The 17,095-nt window shown below is 38.7% G+C and overlaps 1 protein-coding gene across 1 annotated transcript in view; it reads right to left on the bottom strand.

Moving 5' to 3' along the window:
- NUF2 (NUF2 component of NDC80 kinetochore complex) overlaps nucleotides 1–17,095 on the bottom strand; it is a 59,476-nt gene that overhangs the window by 11,042 nt on the left and 31,339 nt on the right. The window contains exons 9-13 of the mRNA XM_070939186.1: nucleotides 11,295–11,357; nucleotides 7,436–7,573; nucleotides 5,603–5,743; nucleotides 4,624–4,799; nucleotides 3,675–3,810 (exon numbers count right to left, since the gene is read on the bottom strand). Of these exons, the coding sequence (XP_070795287.1) occupies nucleotides 3,675–3,810; nucleotides 4,624–4,799; nucleotides 5,603–5,743; nucleotides 7,436–7,573; nucleotides 11,295–11,357 (654 nt within the window). The remainder of the gene's footprint in view (nucleotides 1–3,674; nucleotides 3,811–4,623; nucleotides 4,800–5,602; nucleotides 5,744–7,435; nucleotides 7,574–11,294; nucleotides 11,358–17,095) is intronic.

Below are 17,095 nucleotides of genomic sequence, written 5' to 3'. Positions count from 1 at the left end.
ACCTCTGTCTTTTCTTTCCTTCTTACTTTCTCTCCCCCCCTCTTCTTCTCCCTACTTCCTCTTTCTTTCTCCTTCTCCTCCTCTCTTCCTCCCTCTCTTACCTTCACTCCTACTCTAATTTCCCTTCCCTTCCTTCATCCCTCTCTATTGCTGTATCCTTTTATGCATATGGACTACTCAGAGGGCTGAAAAAGTTATTTTTGACTGGTCCTCACACTTTTGACCAGTCCTCGAATTTACGACTGTCCTCACATTTTACGTTTTTTGCCCTATCTTATCACCATGTTGAAGAGAAGCAGTTGTGAAATGAGTGACATGGTTGTTAAGAATGCTGCACAGGCATAAATGTGAGGATGGTCATAAGTGTGAGGACCAGTCAAAAATGCGAGGACCTGTCAGAAATGACTTTTTTCAGCCCTCTGAGTAGTCCCTATACACATAGCCATGGCCACCCGGTCACATGACCACGCCCACAGAACTGGTAGTAAAAAATTTAGAACCCACCCCTGGTTGGGGGTCACCACAAATGAGGAACTGTATTAAAGGTTCGCGGCATTAGGAAGGTTGAGAACCACTGTATTAAAAGAAGAAGGGATAATTTATACTTGGTTTCAGTATAAACCAAGCTAGATGGAGGAAAGATCAAAAAATTGGTGTCATGCAAAATGAGGAAAACCTGGTAAAACAGATTAGAGATCAAAGTCAGATGCATATTAAAAGGTTGTATAACGCTTTATTGGAAATAGATTCAGAAACGGAATTGGTTAAGGATTGTATGATAAAATGGGCACAAAACTTTCAGGAACCAGTGATGATGGAAACATGGGAAAAGATTTGGGTTAGAAATATTAAATTTACGCAAACACAAAATTTGAGAGAGAATTTTTATAAAATGTTTTATAGATGGCACTTAGATCCTAAAAAATTATCATGTATGTACTCTAATTTGCAAGCTAAATGTTGGAGATGTGAATGTGATGATGCAACCTATTATCATATATGGTGGACTTGTAAGAAAATCAAGGCATTTTGGATAAAAATTTGGTGGGTGATGCAGAACATTCTGAAAAAAAGGTTGAAATTTACTCCTCAATTGTTTCTATTGGGTAACGACAGATTGTACAGTATTAGAGACTAAACTGATCTTGAACTTAATATCAGTAGCTAGGCTGTTGGTAGCGCAATACTGGAAAAAGGACTCTTTGCCTACTATTGAAGAGTGGACACTGAAAGTAACTAATTTAGCAGAAATGGCGAAAATTTCAGCGTATTTGAAGGACTATACACAAGAAAGATACGTATCAGAATGGAGAAGATGGATTGATTATATTCAAAATAAGTATCAGACAAGAAAATATCAAATAGCTTATGAATGAATGTTAAGTATTAGAAGTATTATATTATCTATAGTGGAGTTAAGGTTTTGGGGGGGATTTAGTAGTCTAAGGATAGATAGGTTAATTTAGCTTATGATTGTTAACTGAAATACCTTGTATTTTGCTCTGGGAAGTCTGGGGGGGAGGGTGGGATGCGGGGAGGGAAAAGGGTGGGGGGAATATTGGGGGGAAAAATCTTTTTTTCTGTAAAACTTTTCAATAATAAAAAAAAAGGATAATGACAAATTTGATTAATTGAAATAAACAATGTATAGATGGATGGAAACAATCAAAAGAGGACCATGCTGGGATTAATAGTAAAATTAACTATGATTATGCTGTGTTTAACAGCCAAAAAACAAAAATGATTATGCTGGGTAGGACAGCAAAACAAAGAGGATTTTGCTGGGACTAACAGTAAAAATGAAATGACTATGATGGGTGTAACAACAAAGAGAAAGATAATGATGCTGGGTTTAACGGTAAAAATAAAATGACTGCTGGGATTAACAGCCAAAAAATAAAAATTATTATGCTGGGTAGGACAGCTAAAATAAGGAGGAGTATGTTCAGATTAACAGTAAAAATGAAATGAATAAATTGGGTTTAATAACAGATGATAACGCTGGGTTCAACAGTAAAAATAAAATTATGCTGGAAATTTTGGGAATGGTAATGTTGGGAATGGTTATGTTGGGAATGGTAAAAATGAAATGATTGTGTTAGGATTAATAGCAAAGTAATGAAGATGATTATATTGGGAGCAATAGTTAAAATATTTTTTAAATGCTTACAATAACTGTAATGATTTATATTGTTAAAATATATCCATCTAAGCAAAAAGAAAGAAAAATGGAATGATATTTGGTTAGGATTTAAGATTTAAGTAATGGGTTTTTGGGACAATGGCATAGTTAAATTGATAGAATTTTGGGAAATAACTGAGTAAAATATTAAATTGTGTTAATTGAAAAATAAGATTTGTTAATGATTTGTATTAATTTGTGACCAGATCAATGCTTCGTTTTGGAAAAGATGTGTTTTTTGTTTTTGTTTTAAAAAAAATAAAAAAAACTTTAAAAAAAAAAAGAAATTGTGGGAGCTTCATCACTGGAGGTTTTTGAAGAAGAGATTGGAGTGCCATTTGTCAGAAATGGTGTAAGGTCTCCTGCTTGAGCCGGGGGTTGGACTAGATGACCTACAAGATCCCTTCCAACACATCTAATCTAATCATCTAATCTAATCTAATCTAATCTAATCTAATCTAATCTAATCTAATCTAATCTAATCTAATCTAATCTATTTGTCATTATTAAATACAAGGAACAGACATTTGCTAAACCTATGAAACCTCTTTTATTGTTTTAAAAAATGTTTGGGATGAAAGTGTTCAGAAACTCTTCTCATCCATATAACTTCTCAAGGTGAACCCTACTCAAGGTACATTTTGGCTGAGGGTTGCCAAGGAGTTTTAAGTGGCAAAATGGGTTTGTTAAGCAATTGCAGGTCATACTCCACATACTTGCTCCCTTCAAACTTTCCTAGCTACATAAAAAATGCAAAAAGAACTGTGCCTATTTATTTTATCTGTACCTCCAGGAATGCTAGTGCCACATGAAGTCTTGTGCAACACTTTTTCTATCTTTGTTCTAGAGCCATTTAAGGACTGGCTGTAGATGGATTGTGAAACCTTAAAAACACCAACCATTACTATGCGGCATATCATTCTGGAGTTGATCTGTAAATGGAAAATTGTACTGTAGTTGCTCATTTCTAATAACACTGCTAACAATTTGACCAAAAATATTTTCCATTTCCATTTCCATTTAAACATTTCCCACCTGAAATTATATACTTATAACCAGAATATCAGTTTCACCATAGAATTGGCTCAGAATATTTAACCATGTATATATAAATATACACATATAGTATATGATAGGAATATATACATACTCTGTAGTATCAGAATTCAATAGTGCTGACTTTCTGGATAAGTTGTTGAATGATTTTTTTTATTGCTGTGCTGTTTGAATCACATTTGGGTATTATGCTATGTTAAGTGCTCAGAAAACGAATGCCCGGATAAGGCTGGCCAATGTTATTCAGATGATAGCTGGCCACTTGGAAGGATCAGCACGCTGTCTCAATGTCTGCAGGGAGCAAAGCCAAGGAATATACAGCCCTATACATAAAAGCTTTCGCACTACAGATGACATTAGCAGGCTGGATAACATCATGCCTGAAGGAACTTTAACAAAAGCCACATCAGCAGGAATGTCTGCTGTACTCACTCACCTTCTCTTTCACCTTCTCTTTCCCAACATTGTCACTGAGCTGTTGAATGGCACCTTTGAGTTGCATTATTTCTGTGTCTGTTGCTGTCAGTTTTTCACAAACAGCTCCTCTCTTCTCTTGAAATTTATTGCAACATCTAGAAAATATTTTTACCATTTAGAAGCATCATCCACAAATCAAGATTTAATTAATCTTTTTATGCAGAAAAAAGTGGATCATATCATAAAAATTAAAAAGCTGGGATGTTATGGTTTGTTGCTTAATGGTTGAAGGCATTCCTACTAAGTTCCATTCCTTCTATGTAATTTGGGATAGGAATTTGGGAAACATCAACCAGCCCTAATTCTCAAAAGCAGACAGGACTGGAAAATGGTGCAGTTTCTTCTACTTCACTCTGTATAGTGGGGTGAAGAAAAAAAGAGAATGCCACCAAATATTTCTGCATAACAAATCCATCTTACTGATCAACTCCTTGAAGTATCAGGATAGCTTTTTAATCTCTTAGGAATGTTATCTGAATACAGCACTACCTTCTGTTGTAAATATTGTCATGTGTCTCTATTGATGACAAAACTGTCTAGGATCAAGCATAATTTCCCATTTTGCTTACATTCCTTTGGGATCCAAATCTCAATTTCCCAACAGACCTTGAAGTGATGAATAATGAGAAAAATGACAGTGAAATTATGAAAGATACAGGAATGGCAAAGTTTTTACTAAAGTTGTTGTCATGAAGTTATTCCACTGTTACTTTTCTCAGGGAGCTAAACGAGAGAAAAGCAGCATGAAGTTCAAACTATAGTGAAAGTTGTGTCTTCAAGAATATACCTATTTACCAGAAAGCAATATATTTTAGTGTGTTTTCTTCAAATTGCTAATTTTGCATTGCATCAAAGGTGCTGGTAGAATAAGCAGAATTAAACAATGATCTAAATTCCAGTATTCATACTCAGTTATCGCCTGTTTCTGCAGCTCAGTATTCTCATATATCTTTTTAAGTTTGATTTCAACAGCAGCAAATTTTTCACGTTTAACTGAGACTAATCTCTTCAATGACATTTCTTCCGTCTTAGCATTCTTGAATCCACTTTTGCTATTCTCAATCTGGTCCTCTAACGTTCTGATCTGAAAAACAAGTGTTTTAAAATGCAAGTAGCAGACATGTCATTAATTAGCGAAAATACTATTTCAAATGCTATAGAGCTAAATAAATGCAACCTCTGAGTAATCCACATTTAGTAAGCAAATTTATTTTGAAAAAATGCTTTTGAAAGAGGTGTAATATTTACATAATATTCTTGCAAAGAAAAAACAATTAGAGTATATATAGATATTCCTTATTGTTTCCCCAAGGTTACAAAGACTGCTTTTCGAATGTTTGTTAGAGTTGTTCTATTATGGGTTCTTAAAGAAATATGCTATTCTGCTCATAATAGATTGGTAAATGAGCTATTTATGCAATATGAAAATTCATGCATTGTGGAATAGTATCTATTACCTTGCTAAGAGTTTTGATGAGTTGCTGCTAGTAAAACTGGGGGTCTCAGGCAAAATCTTACTCTGCTGCAATGTATCTTAAATATGATTTTGTCTTCCAATCCATTTCCCGCAGTAAATTTTTTTTTCAGTTCAGATTTAATATAAATTGAGAACAAAGGGACTAGGTAATGGGTTTCCATTACTTCCCTCTAATTTGAAGAGGAACTTGGTAAACTTCAGCAAAGAATATGCATTTCTCCGTGTCTGTGTGTATGTTTGTGTACATGCTTACTTTGAAACAAGGAAGCAAAAAATGTCCTGTTTCCTTTATAAGCTCTCTGCTAACGCTGTGCTGAATCCACAATTTCAGACTATATTCTATTAAGAATGAGTACCTTAAAATATTTTATCAACAAGTTCGATAGATATTATATTTGAATAGCACAAACCTGGGCCAATATATTTGAAAGCTTATCCATATTTGTTCCTTGTGTTTGCATTTTTTTCCCGTAAAATTGGACCTCCTGTTGACACGATGGAAACATTTCTACCAAGTCTCTGTAAGATTCATACTTCTCAATTACTTCTTGCTTTATAATAAAAGAAATCAGAATTGAGGAGTTTGGTACGGATGGAGCTGCAACATTCATAATATACCTATTGCCATATGAAACTGTCTAATCAATCTTGTGTTCCAAATCCAAATTACTTAGGTAAAGGTAAAGGTTCCCCTCGCACATATCTGCTAGTCATTCCTGACTGTAGGGGCTGGTGCTCATCTCCGTTTCAAAGCTGAAGAGCCAGCGCTGTCTGTCCGAAGAAGTCTCCGTGGTCATGTGGCCAGCCAAAAGTGCACGGAACACTGTTACCTTCCCACCAAAGGTGGTCCCTGTTTTTCTACTTGCATTTTTTACGTGCTTTTGAACTGCTAGGTTGGCAGAAGCTGGGACAAGTAACGGGAGCTCACCCCATTACGTGGCACTAGGGATTTGAACCACTGAACTGCCGACCTTTTGATCAACAAGCTCAGTGTTTTAGCCACTGAGCCACCACATCCCTCCAAACTACTATAACTGTCAGCAATTCCTTTCTTCAATCTTTTATTTTGTCATTTAATGTTTTCTACCATGTTACAGGTGATCTTATTTTTGATATAATAAATTTTCAGATACCAAATAACATTTCACATATCATTGATACTTTATAATCCTTTTTTTCAATTTGGTCAGGATAAATATCAAGGAAAAATACCAAAACATTTTTTGAGTTTTTCTCTACAGAGGTTCATTAACATTTCTGTGCTGCACAAGATACACGTCTGCCTCCAGGACAGGCCATTATTTTTCTCCATGATATAACAACTTTCTTCTCAGTTAGTGCCTTTGTTTTTCCCAAAGACACCTATCACTGGCATCCCACCTTCTAGTTCTAGCCTTGATTTTTATAGCTAGGACTCTCGACCCATTTTCCACTTTAACTAGAATTGGCTGCACCCTAGCCTCAAGGAAAGATTTCACTTATTCTGTATTTCTCCCAGATCTTGTGTGCAAATTCTTCAGTCTGAGCATTATATTTGTCTTAGTTGTTTGACTTATAAATTTTGTTATTAAATCAGCTGCAAATTTGCTGCTGATCAAAAGTGGGCAAACTAGTTGGCACTATATTAGGCTCTACTGGTGCCTATCAGGGTGAAACTAACAATTGATGAAGGCAAGGACCTAAGTGTATTTCTGAACTAAAAGAAATATCTATATACCTGTCTATATTTTTACTTTTAGTCAGGACATAAGAGATCTTGGCAACAGAGAGCAGACTGCTGTGTAATCCCTGTGGTATTACTGCTGCAAACCTGTCTTCACAACAGTTCCTTCGATGAGTTTATCTGAGCTGGAAATAAATTGGTTCAAATGATGAAGAGTTAAATACTTTGGGAACCATGGTTTGGGAACAATACTAATCCTGAAGTACAACTGAGTAGCTGTGAGGACATGCATTTAAATATTTCTGTAGACACAGAAAAGCTAGAACCAAGTTGAGACAGTTGTCAAATTTTGCACTAATGATACCTTTTCACTGGCTTTCGTTATTACAAATATGTAAGATACAATCAACTGAATTAATTTTGAAAAATGCATATTCTTATAAATTTAACTTAATTTTAGGAATCCATAGAAGCTGAAGCTATGGGAGGCAAATCTGACAAATATTGATTTTATTATCAATTGTAATTACTATGATAAATTATAAAAGAAAACAAAAATTCCCTTAATATTAAGATTCACCTTGTCTTTTTTAATCTTCTGCTGTGTCTGTTTCATTCGTTCCCTGCAATTAGTGAGTTTCTCTGGAGATTCTGTAATCCTGGACTTCAGTTGCTCTTGTTCTTGTTTCAGATAACAAATTGCCATTTTCAGATCATTCTGTTTATTGAGAATACAATTTTTTTAATCCTAATACTTTCAGAAGTTTAGAATCATTTGATTATAAAATAAATCTTAAGTAGCTAAATTTTCAGTGTTTGTGTATACATTTTGGAGAGAAGGAATAAGAGCCCAACGCATAGTCATTGCAGAATAATCAATAATAAATTGAAGGACTGTTAATTTCCCTATAGGAAATACACAAAAAAGCATGCATAAAATAGATAGCAAGGTATTCTTAAATATAAAGTTCTCTATTTGACCAGATTTAAGATTGCATTTTCATTGCATTGCACTCTTTTATACTTAAATATTTTGTCAATATTTTCTCTATAAATTTAGAAGCTGAAGAGTGTTGTGGCCACAATCAATTACACTTATTTATCCTTTTACACTGAATTGCTGCAGTTTCTTGTATCTTTTTGTTAAGGGACGTGAAGATTGCAGCACACATTCTCAAATGCATAAAAGATTCTATAGAGGTTGGCCTCCAAGCTTAAATGCATTAACTATGTTTGTGCTCTTGTGCAGTTTATTGAACATAAGTGCTTATAGAGGTTGGATGACCATGTATTACAGATGCTAGTAGTGAATTTGAACAAAGAAGTGGATTAGGTAACCTGTAAGGTCAGTTGCAATATTCTATGTTGATGCTGTCAATGGTACATTTTGTCTGTAATTGTTTGATGTGCTTGCCACAGGTTTTCTTTCTTCAAGGGTTAAAGGAAGATTTGTTGTTTGATGAAAGAGTATGAGTTTGATTCTGTTCATAATTACTTTTTTTCTGTTATGTATACTAAAGAGTAATTATGATAAATTTAATTTACATTTTGGATAAATGGGATTCCTAGGGTCAGTTAGTCAGTGTGATAGAATGCAAATAGCTTTTTTTGGCAGTCACCCAGCATCAGGCTGCTAAAAAGGAAAAGAAAGCAACCCATTTCTTTCAATACTGGGATAGATGTTGAGAGAACATGATTCCTTTCCAGTGATCATTAGATAGCACCAAAGAGTCAGGATATTTTGTTACGTCTTTGCTGTTATCTAGTGATCCCTGAGAATTTTGCAGCTTCAAAATCTGCTGTTGCAATATCTAGGACTTCCAAAACTGTTCTGGATTCTGGACTGACAAAACATGCATATGGTGGGACAAGAACTCAGTCTCCAGGTTTCCAGTACCTTAACCACTGCACCAAACTGGTGTAGCATGGAACAGGCAGTAATGGAAACTGCTCTATTCAAAAACCAGTAAGTTCAGAATAAATGTAAAGTGGGAGCATTTGCAACAGTAGTCTCCTGGGAAGCAGGAGAAGAATGAAATTGTTACCATCAAGGTCAGGACAAACGTGCTGACCCTATCCCTCCCTGTCATTTCGTCATATGCAGAGGATACGTGAAGCTAAGCATATTTATCTAGTAATAAGAGCCACTAAAGTTAGCTCAGAGTAAGGACATGTAATTTAATTTAATTTAATTTAATCTAATCTAATCAATATTAAACTTTTTTGTTCTTGCCCTACACTTCTTTGTTAATATACCATGGGGGAGGGGAATGAAATGCATTTTGGTAACTAACTTACAAGACAGGGAAACCAGGCAGCATTCAGAATAACCTTGTTTCTTATTCATCTTCATGATGGGAAGAAAATATCATTTTATATTCAGAGCCAACTTCCTTTCTGATAAATACCATACTGGGTTTTTATTAAAAATTGTAGGCCAAATCTAAATGATACTGGTGGGCTTCATGAATTACTACCATTTTTAATGCAATGTAACTTGTGTTGAAAGAGTACTCTATTTCCCTATCTGGTCTGGAGCTATAGAACATGCTATTCATGATTCACAGCAATACTATAATATAGTATATATAACAGCCCACATTTCTATCACAAAGAGATGCCTACATTAGAACAAATCAGATTTACCAAATTAACCTGCGACGTAAATGAAGATGACAGATTTTCCCCCAATTTTAAAAGTTCTTTTCTATGAGCATTGTATTGCAGGTGTTTTTCTTGTGTTTGGTCTAGGATTGTAAATAGATTTAAATTGATTGATGGCAGATAAAATAGAACAAAAAAGGATAGATGGAAAGAAAAATTGATCTATCTCTGTCCATACAGCATTTCTGAACTGTGCATTATGCAGAGGGAGGGGTTATTTGCCAAAAGATTAAATTTCAATTCAAAGGGGGTAGTTTGTATCAAAGAAGGAGGTACATGTCAGCAAATTCTTAAACCTAATGTATATCTTCCCAAGAGTGCAAAGCAACTGCATGTTCTTGATAAAAGACTAGGCTGTTCCAAAAAGTTGCAGACTGGTATTACATGGACACCTTTACATGCTTTCAACTCTCCTTTTGCCTTTGAATCCAAACTGCTGGTTTCTGATGTATGAATCAAAGAGCTGATGTGGTTCCAATCTTCAAAAATCGAGGAAACGTGTTTTGCTTGATGCACAATGCAAATACATTGTGCCTTGAAGCTTACCTGAACCATTCTAGAGAGGACAATGTCACTTAACCAAAATGGGTGGAAACGGTTTTGATAAAGAAAACCAAAGGTGACTTAAGAGACAAATAGGGCAATGCTGGTATAACATATCTGTTTTTCCTCTCCATCCCACCCTAAAATACGACAGAATCTGAAACCCAACAAAAAATGCATTTTTAAAATTTATTTAAAAATAAAACCTTGATCTGGGCAGGGGATGCCTGAACTCATACAGAAAGACTTGCATATCTCTAATGGGGGAAAAAATCTCACTTCAAAAGTGATATAAAATTTCACAGACTTGAGCACTGGGCCCTAGCTAACAAGATGCAGTTCAGTGGAGGGAAAAGCTAAGGTCCTGCACCCAGGGAGGAAAAAAAATCAAATGCACACTTATCAAAATGGGCTGTATCTGGCTCAACAGTAGTAACTATGAGAGGGATTTAGGTGTCCTTGTGGACCAACACTTAATTATGAGTCAGCAGCAACCAAAAAAGCCAATGCAGTCCTGGGCTGCATCAATAGAGGGTTAGCATCAAGATCACAAAAAGTGATAGTACCACTCTGTACTGCATTAGTGAAGCCACACTTGGAATACTGCGTCCAGTCCTGGTCTTCATGAAACAAAAAATATGCTGAGACTTTAGAAAGAATGCAGAGAACAGCAACACAGATGATAAAGGCTTTGGAGGCTAAACTGTATAATGAATGGTTAAGGGAATAAGATATGTCTAATTTATTGAAGAGAAGGATTAGGGATGACATGATAGCTGTCTTCCAGTGCTTGAAGGGCTGTCACAAAAAAGAGGGGTTGACTTATTCTCCAAATCACCGAAGGACAGGACAAGAAGCAATGGTTGTAAGATCATTAAAGAGAGATCCAAACTGGAACTAAGGAGAAATTTCTCAACAGTGAGAACAATTAACCAATGGAACAATTTGCCTCCCACAATTTTGGGCACACCATCACTAGAGGTCTTCAAGAAAAGATTGGACAACCATTTATCTGGTATGATATAAGATCTCTTGCCATGGGCAGGGGGTTGAACTGGAAGACCTCCAAGGTCCCTTCCAGCCCTATGATTCTAAAATAAAGCATCTTTGAAATATTTTTCAAAGAATCTCACATTATACAGTATGTAAACTATTATAGTTAAGCATATGCTCTTATCAGTTTTTGAAATTAGATTCTTAAATTTACTAGTCTTTGTTTGAATGCTACTTACTAAATTTTGATTTTTTTCTGCAATTTCCATTCTTTTTTGATGGATCATTTCTTGCAAAACATTCTACAAAAAAAATTGCACGACAATTAAGAACATTTATTTGCAATGCTTATAATCTGTCCCAACCCAGAAGATTTTAAGTGACAAATAGCAATACTCAAAATAAAAATATTGAATTATACAATCCAAACATTAAACATAAAGGATAAATATGCCCACTGAGGATCTAGGGGCCAAAAGGTTGGTAAAACAATATAGGCTTGGCTTGCTTACAGAATATTAACAAGGTATGATGTTGGAAGACAGAGTTTCAGAAAATGTGGCTGCCATGGGCATTGGAAATCTAGATGACTCAAATGAATGGATAGTTTCAACCTTGCCAAAGTGTTTGTTTTATGTTTTGTTTTATTAAATTTATATACCACCCTACTCCCAAAGGACTCAGGGCGGTGAACAGGCACAAAATAAAATACATAAATACAAAAGTTAGAAACATAATTAAAACCAAATTAAATAATTTAGCCCAAGACAATTAAAAATCCCAATAATTGTTGTGTAATATGTCATGATGCTACACCATATACAGCTTTAAAGATAATGACCATTACATTAAATGAGGCCTAGATGCTTACTGGAAACCAATCCACAATTTTAGTATAGTTTTTATTCTTCATTGTCAAGGCTGTTCCAATCTTGCCACCATATTTTCCATGTGATATCCAAAGGCAGCCCCACCCAAAAGCACATTGCAGGAGCCCCATCAGGTTGTGACCAGGACATGAGTTACTGTGGCCATGGCACCCTAGTACAGGTAAAGCAGTAAACGATTCACAGACAAAAGCTGGAAGAAAGCTCTTCTGACCATGGCTTCCACCTGGTGCCTGAGCAGGAGCTGAGAATCCAGGACCACCTCTTCAACGCATGTGTGTGTTTCTCAATTTACATGGCTGCCTATCTAAGGTTTATGATTCTGGGTGGCTAAAAATAATTAGAGATAACTACTGGAACCAATAGTATAGATTCAATGTTTACTGACACCCATAGGCTATATCAGGGTAGGATTTAATGTGAGCTTGTTTCTTCCCATCCAAGATTTCCATGGCACCTTGGCTTGAATCTGGTAAGTAATACATAGCTAAGTATCAACAGTATACTAATAACACTTCACCTGAACTAACAGATAATTTCTCCCAATAGTTTAATATGAGATATACATATCCTTATCAATGGATATGTGAATCAATGGATCCTGTAGTGGTGTTCCCATGCACTTGAAGACTCCCTCACAATAATCATATGGACAATCCACTGAAATAAGAGATAAACCTCACTCCCAACTCCTGAATGTGAACTAGAATTATACTATGCTTAATGTTATCAAAAGCTGCTAATAGCTCTACCAAGATCAAGAGACTCCCCACATCTAGCTCTCATGAAGGTCATCTACCAGAGGAGATAATGCATTTGTCCCATTAATGAACAACTGAAAAGGATCTAGATATTTTCATATGTTTAAGGAGAGCCTGTTTTTCATTTCACCTTAGAGTACGTGTTCTGTTCCCCAGGCATCTGGCTCCACTGGGAACAGGCAGATAAACTCTAGCAAACAGATTTTCATGCAGATTATATTTATTTGGGAATCCTTGAACACATAAGACTTACAATCATAGTGAGTCCAGGTGAGGTGCATCCATATTTCATAATCTGTCCCATTTCCTAGTGTAAAAGGAAGTTCTGACTCCCTGTTCAGAAAGCATGTTCTCTCTTCTGAGGTAATTCAACATATGGCCAGGTCTTTGTTCTAAAATCCCGGCAGAGAGCCTTGGTGGCCAATCAGACACACAGATAAGGTCACATGTCATGGACTACATTTCCTATAATGCAATCTCTCACTACATCTCCCACAATGCAATATCTTAAGGAGACAGCTCTTAATTCTTAAAGTAACTAACTCACCACAACTCACTATCTGTAACAGCACACTCCCCGCCTGGAATTATAAATTCCACTACTAACGAACTACTTAATTGAGATAAACAAAGGCATAGTAGAAAACAATGCAATGTAACTATCTAAGTGACTAAAGTAAACAAGATTATATCATCAAACAATGCAGGTTGTGGGGAACACACAATTCATGCAAAGCTTGAGGTTCAGTCTTCAAGGTCTTCTTCCATGTCGGTGACTGGTCTAGAACTACTTGGTAGAAGTCAGGGGGGGTCTCGTAGCTAGTCGATACAAACAGGTCCTATGATGGCCCATCCAAGGTCTGTCTTGAGGGCACATGGAGAGCCTGCTGGGCCTCTGACCGCTTCCTGGGGAGGGAAGGCTTCGGGGGCATCCGCACCCAACAAAAGCAGGATTTCGGCTTCAGGGTCTAGGGAGGGGAAGAGATTGGCTATGTGTCTCAGGTGAGGTATATTGCTTACTACCTCTGGTGTTGCGATTTGACTGCGGTTGTCTGGTAAAGCGTCACATTCTAGCAGTGGTGGCAATGTGAATTTAGCACTCCCATCTATTGATTCTATGCAGAATCTGGTAGCTCTCCTCCCCGCCGTGTGCTGTACCCCCATACATGTCGACATTATGAAGTGTGTTTCTTTGGATTGAATGTTAAAGCGGTTGAAGAAAGCTGATTTGGCCAACGATTGGTTGCTCTGAGCGTCCACTACCACATACATTTTCACTGCTTCTTCTGGGCGTTCAGCTGCATAGACTTTAGCTAGGCAGATCGGGTGGCATGAACGAGGTGACGGTGAGTCTCCACATACTGAAGTGCAGTTGACACTTATCGCTTCTGGGTGCATTTCATTGTCATTCTGAGACTCATTAGTCGTAGGTGAGGTAGAGGTCGACCGTGGAGTGGGAGTCGGCTGTGGTGTCGACTCATGCTCTAGATGCAAGGCGGTTGGGTGTTGGTCACTTTTGCATAGATAACATAGCACCTTAACTGTGCAAGTTTTGGCCATGTGGTCCGTAGACTCACAGCATTTGAGGCAGACTTTGTACTCCCTGATCAATGCCTTTCTTTCGCCCAGGGACTTCTTTCGGAATTCTCTGCACTGATTCAGAGTGTGTGAGGTCTTGTGCAGTGGACAGACGGGTTCTTCCTTTGCTTTCTGAGGTTGATGTAGAGCACTCTTAGACGGCTTTACATCGGAGTTCCTCGTTGACAGGGGAACGACCTCTGTGCTATGCACTGACACAGAGGCTGTTCCTCTTGCAGCCTGCACTGGGCTCTTGATCGGACCAAGGCTTTGATTGGTTTTTCTGCTGGCATAGGTTCTTCGTATTGTAAAACCTTTATTTCGTGGATCATTGTACTTCTTCGACATGTGGGCAACAAATTCTTGAAGGGCGGCGAAGGGTGGTTCTCTGCCAAGGTTCTTTGCCCTGTAATTATCGGCTAGGTCGATCCATGCATCAATCAGTTTCATTGGTAGTTTTTCAACGATAGACCTTTGTGTCTTATACAGATCGAGACAGCTAAGTCCCGGCAAGGTGGGATCCATTTGTGCTGACCGTAGCTGTGTAAGGAGATTGGAGAAGTTCCATAGTTCTTCAGGGTTACTGAGATCCATGGCAGGGAAGTTGTCGACCCGCTCTAGGAATGAGGATTCCGTCATCGTAGCTGCCCCATACCGCTCATCAAGTATTTCCCATGATAGCTTGAGGGCTTCGACTGGCTCGTACATTTTTGCTGCGTAGACCCCCTTTACTGCTTGTATTGATTGTGGGCCTAGCCATGTGAACATATGACCGAGTTCCTCGGCTGGCTCCAATCGTTCGCCTTTAATGGCATTTACAAAAAGAAGCTTCCATAGCATGTAATCTATGCCTGATTTGTCGGAGAATTTGTGTACTCCCCTATGTGCCAGGTCCATCCTTCTCCAGGATGTTGCAGTATCCTTTTGGACTTCAGGAAAGTTATACGATGGGGGTAGTGGCAAGGTTCGCCCTACTGCGTTGGCTAGGGCAGGATTAAGTGCCAACGCTGGCTGGTAGTTCCCTACAGAGTGTTTACAGACAATTTCGTCTTTCCATGCCACAGGTGATGATAGGTCCTTTTCCTGGCAGGCAAGTGGAGTACCTCCATTGGGCTGGACGTTGGCACTCGGAACGCCTGGCAGGTTTGGCTGGAACTCCTTAGCCTCCACTCTGAGGTGGTGTCTCATGGTTGTTTGTGTGCTTGGCTCCAGAGACGCCTTCATTGCTGCTGAAGGAGTACTCTGGTTGCCCCGAATGTCTTCATTTGCCGGGGTAGGTCGTGCATTTTCAAAGGAGGAGTCTCGTGGTCTAGATCTTACGATATCTGCTGTCTGAGTAGTCATAGAGCCGGTGGGTGAGGTTCTCCTCTTTGTCCCTGCTGTGGGGAGTTCTGGTCCTCAACATAGGCTTTGACACGCTCATCTGAGTCCTCCTCCTCTAACTGTCCAGGATTGAAGTTGAGTGAAGCGTGTTCAGCCGCCGCCTCTAAAGCTTCAGCCAGTGTTACTTTTTCCAGTGTCTCTTTTTCATACTTCAAATAGTCTAGTCTGGCCTGAACTTTGGCCATTTCTTCCTGTTTTCTGGCCTGAACTTTGGCCATTTCTTCCTGTTGTCTGGCCTGAACTTTGGCCAATTCTTCCTTCAGCAATTGTTCTTCCTTTGCCATGCTCAAGGTTGCTTTGGCCACTGCAGCTTCGGCTCTTGCCTCTGCGGCCCGGGCAGCGAAACTCCTCGCTGTGGAGGCTCTGGATGACTGGCTGTGACGGGAAGATGCTTTGGAAGGATGGAAGGAACCTGAGGCAGAAGATTGTTGTGAGACACTGCTACCCTGCCGAGACCGGGATGACTTGTAAGAGGGGACCGCTTGTGTCCAATGAGATGATGCGTGTGAGTGATGGGTTGCTTTGGACTGGGCCTTCTCACTTGCAGCTTTCTTGGAAGAATGAGCGATAGATGCATGTGAGCGTTGGGGTGAGGAGGCTTTCTCCCTTGATGTGCCTTTCGCCTGGAGCGCCGTGTGGAAGGAGTTCTTACAACTTTGAAATATTTTCCCACGTTCCGCACTCAACATCTCTAAGCGTTGCATGTCCCCCACGAGTTCTGGGTCTTCTAGCTGCTGCTGGATTTTGACAAGATGGCTTTCAGAATTCTTCCATTGTTTATAAAGTTCATCCATTTCATTCACCAACGTGCGGATGCAGCCGTGTGAAAGCTCATCCACGGGCTTGTTGCAGATCTGTTGCAACTTCTCCCAATACCTTTTGTTGCGACGATAATGCTTGTCCCAATCTTCCTTCAGGCTTGACTGCATAACACCAGTGAGCTTCCTGTGCTGCCTGAGGTCATAGGTTCTCTGATGAGCTTCAGCCTCTTTGGAATTTTGGACATTCACTTCTGGAATTGTGTCGAGGTTGGGTGATGGAAGGGTCATCATTCCTGATGAATCATATGCTTCTGCCATGATTGGATAAGACTCCACGGCATCCAATGCTCCAGGCGTGTCAAGATTAGCTGGGAGGTTCAACTCTGCTGACTCATTAGAGGTCTCAGCCATGACTGGGAAACTCAGGGAACTTCCTGCAAACTTCAGGAGATGTCGATGCAGTTCGCCTGTTGACTGCTGGGGTGCGCTGCAAACTCTAGGAGACGTCGTTGCAGTTTGCCTGTTGACCGCTGGGGTGCGTTGCAAACTTTAGGAGACATCGTTGCAGTTCACCTGTTGACTGCTGGGGTGCGTTGCAAACTCTAGGAGACGTTGTTGCAGTTCGCCTGTTGACCACTGGGGTGCGCTGCAAACTCTAGGGGATGTCGAT

The sequence above is a fragment of the Pituophis catenifer genome, unplaced genomic scaffold (genome assembly GCF_029215685.1).
Source record: "Pituophis catenifer annectens isolate HBS135680 unplaced genomic scaffold, rPitCat1.0.hap2 SCAF_3, whole genome shotgun sequence".
Classification (NCBI taxonomy): domain Eukaryota; kingdom Metazoa; phylum Chordata; class Lepidosauria; order Squamata; family Colubridae; genus Pituophis; species Pituophis catenifer.
The sequence above is the reverse complement of the archived record's forward strand: the minus strand, read 5'-3'. Positions and strand labels throughout refer to the sequence as shown.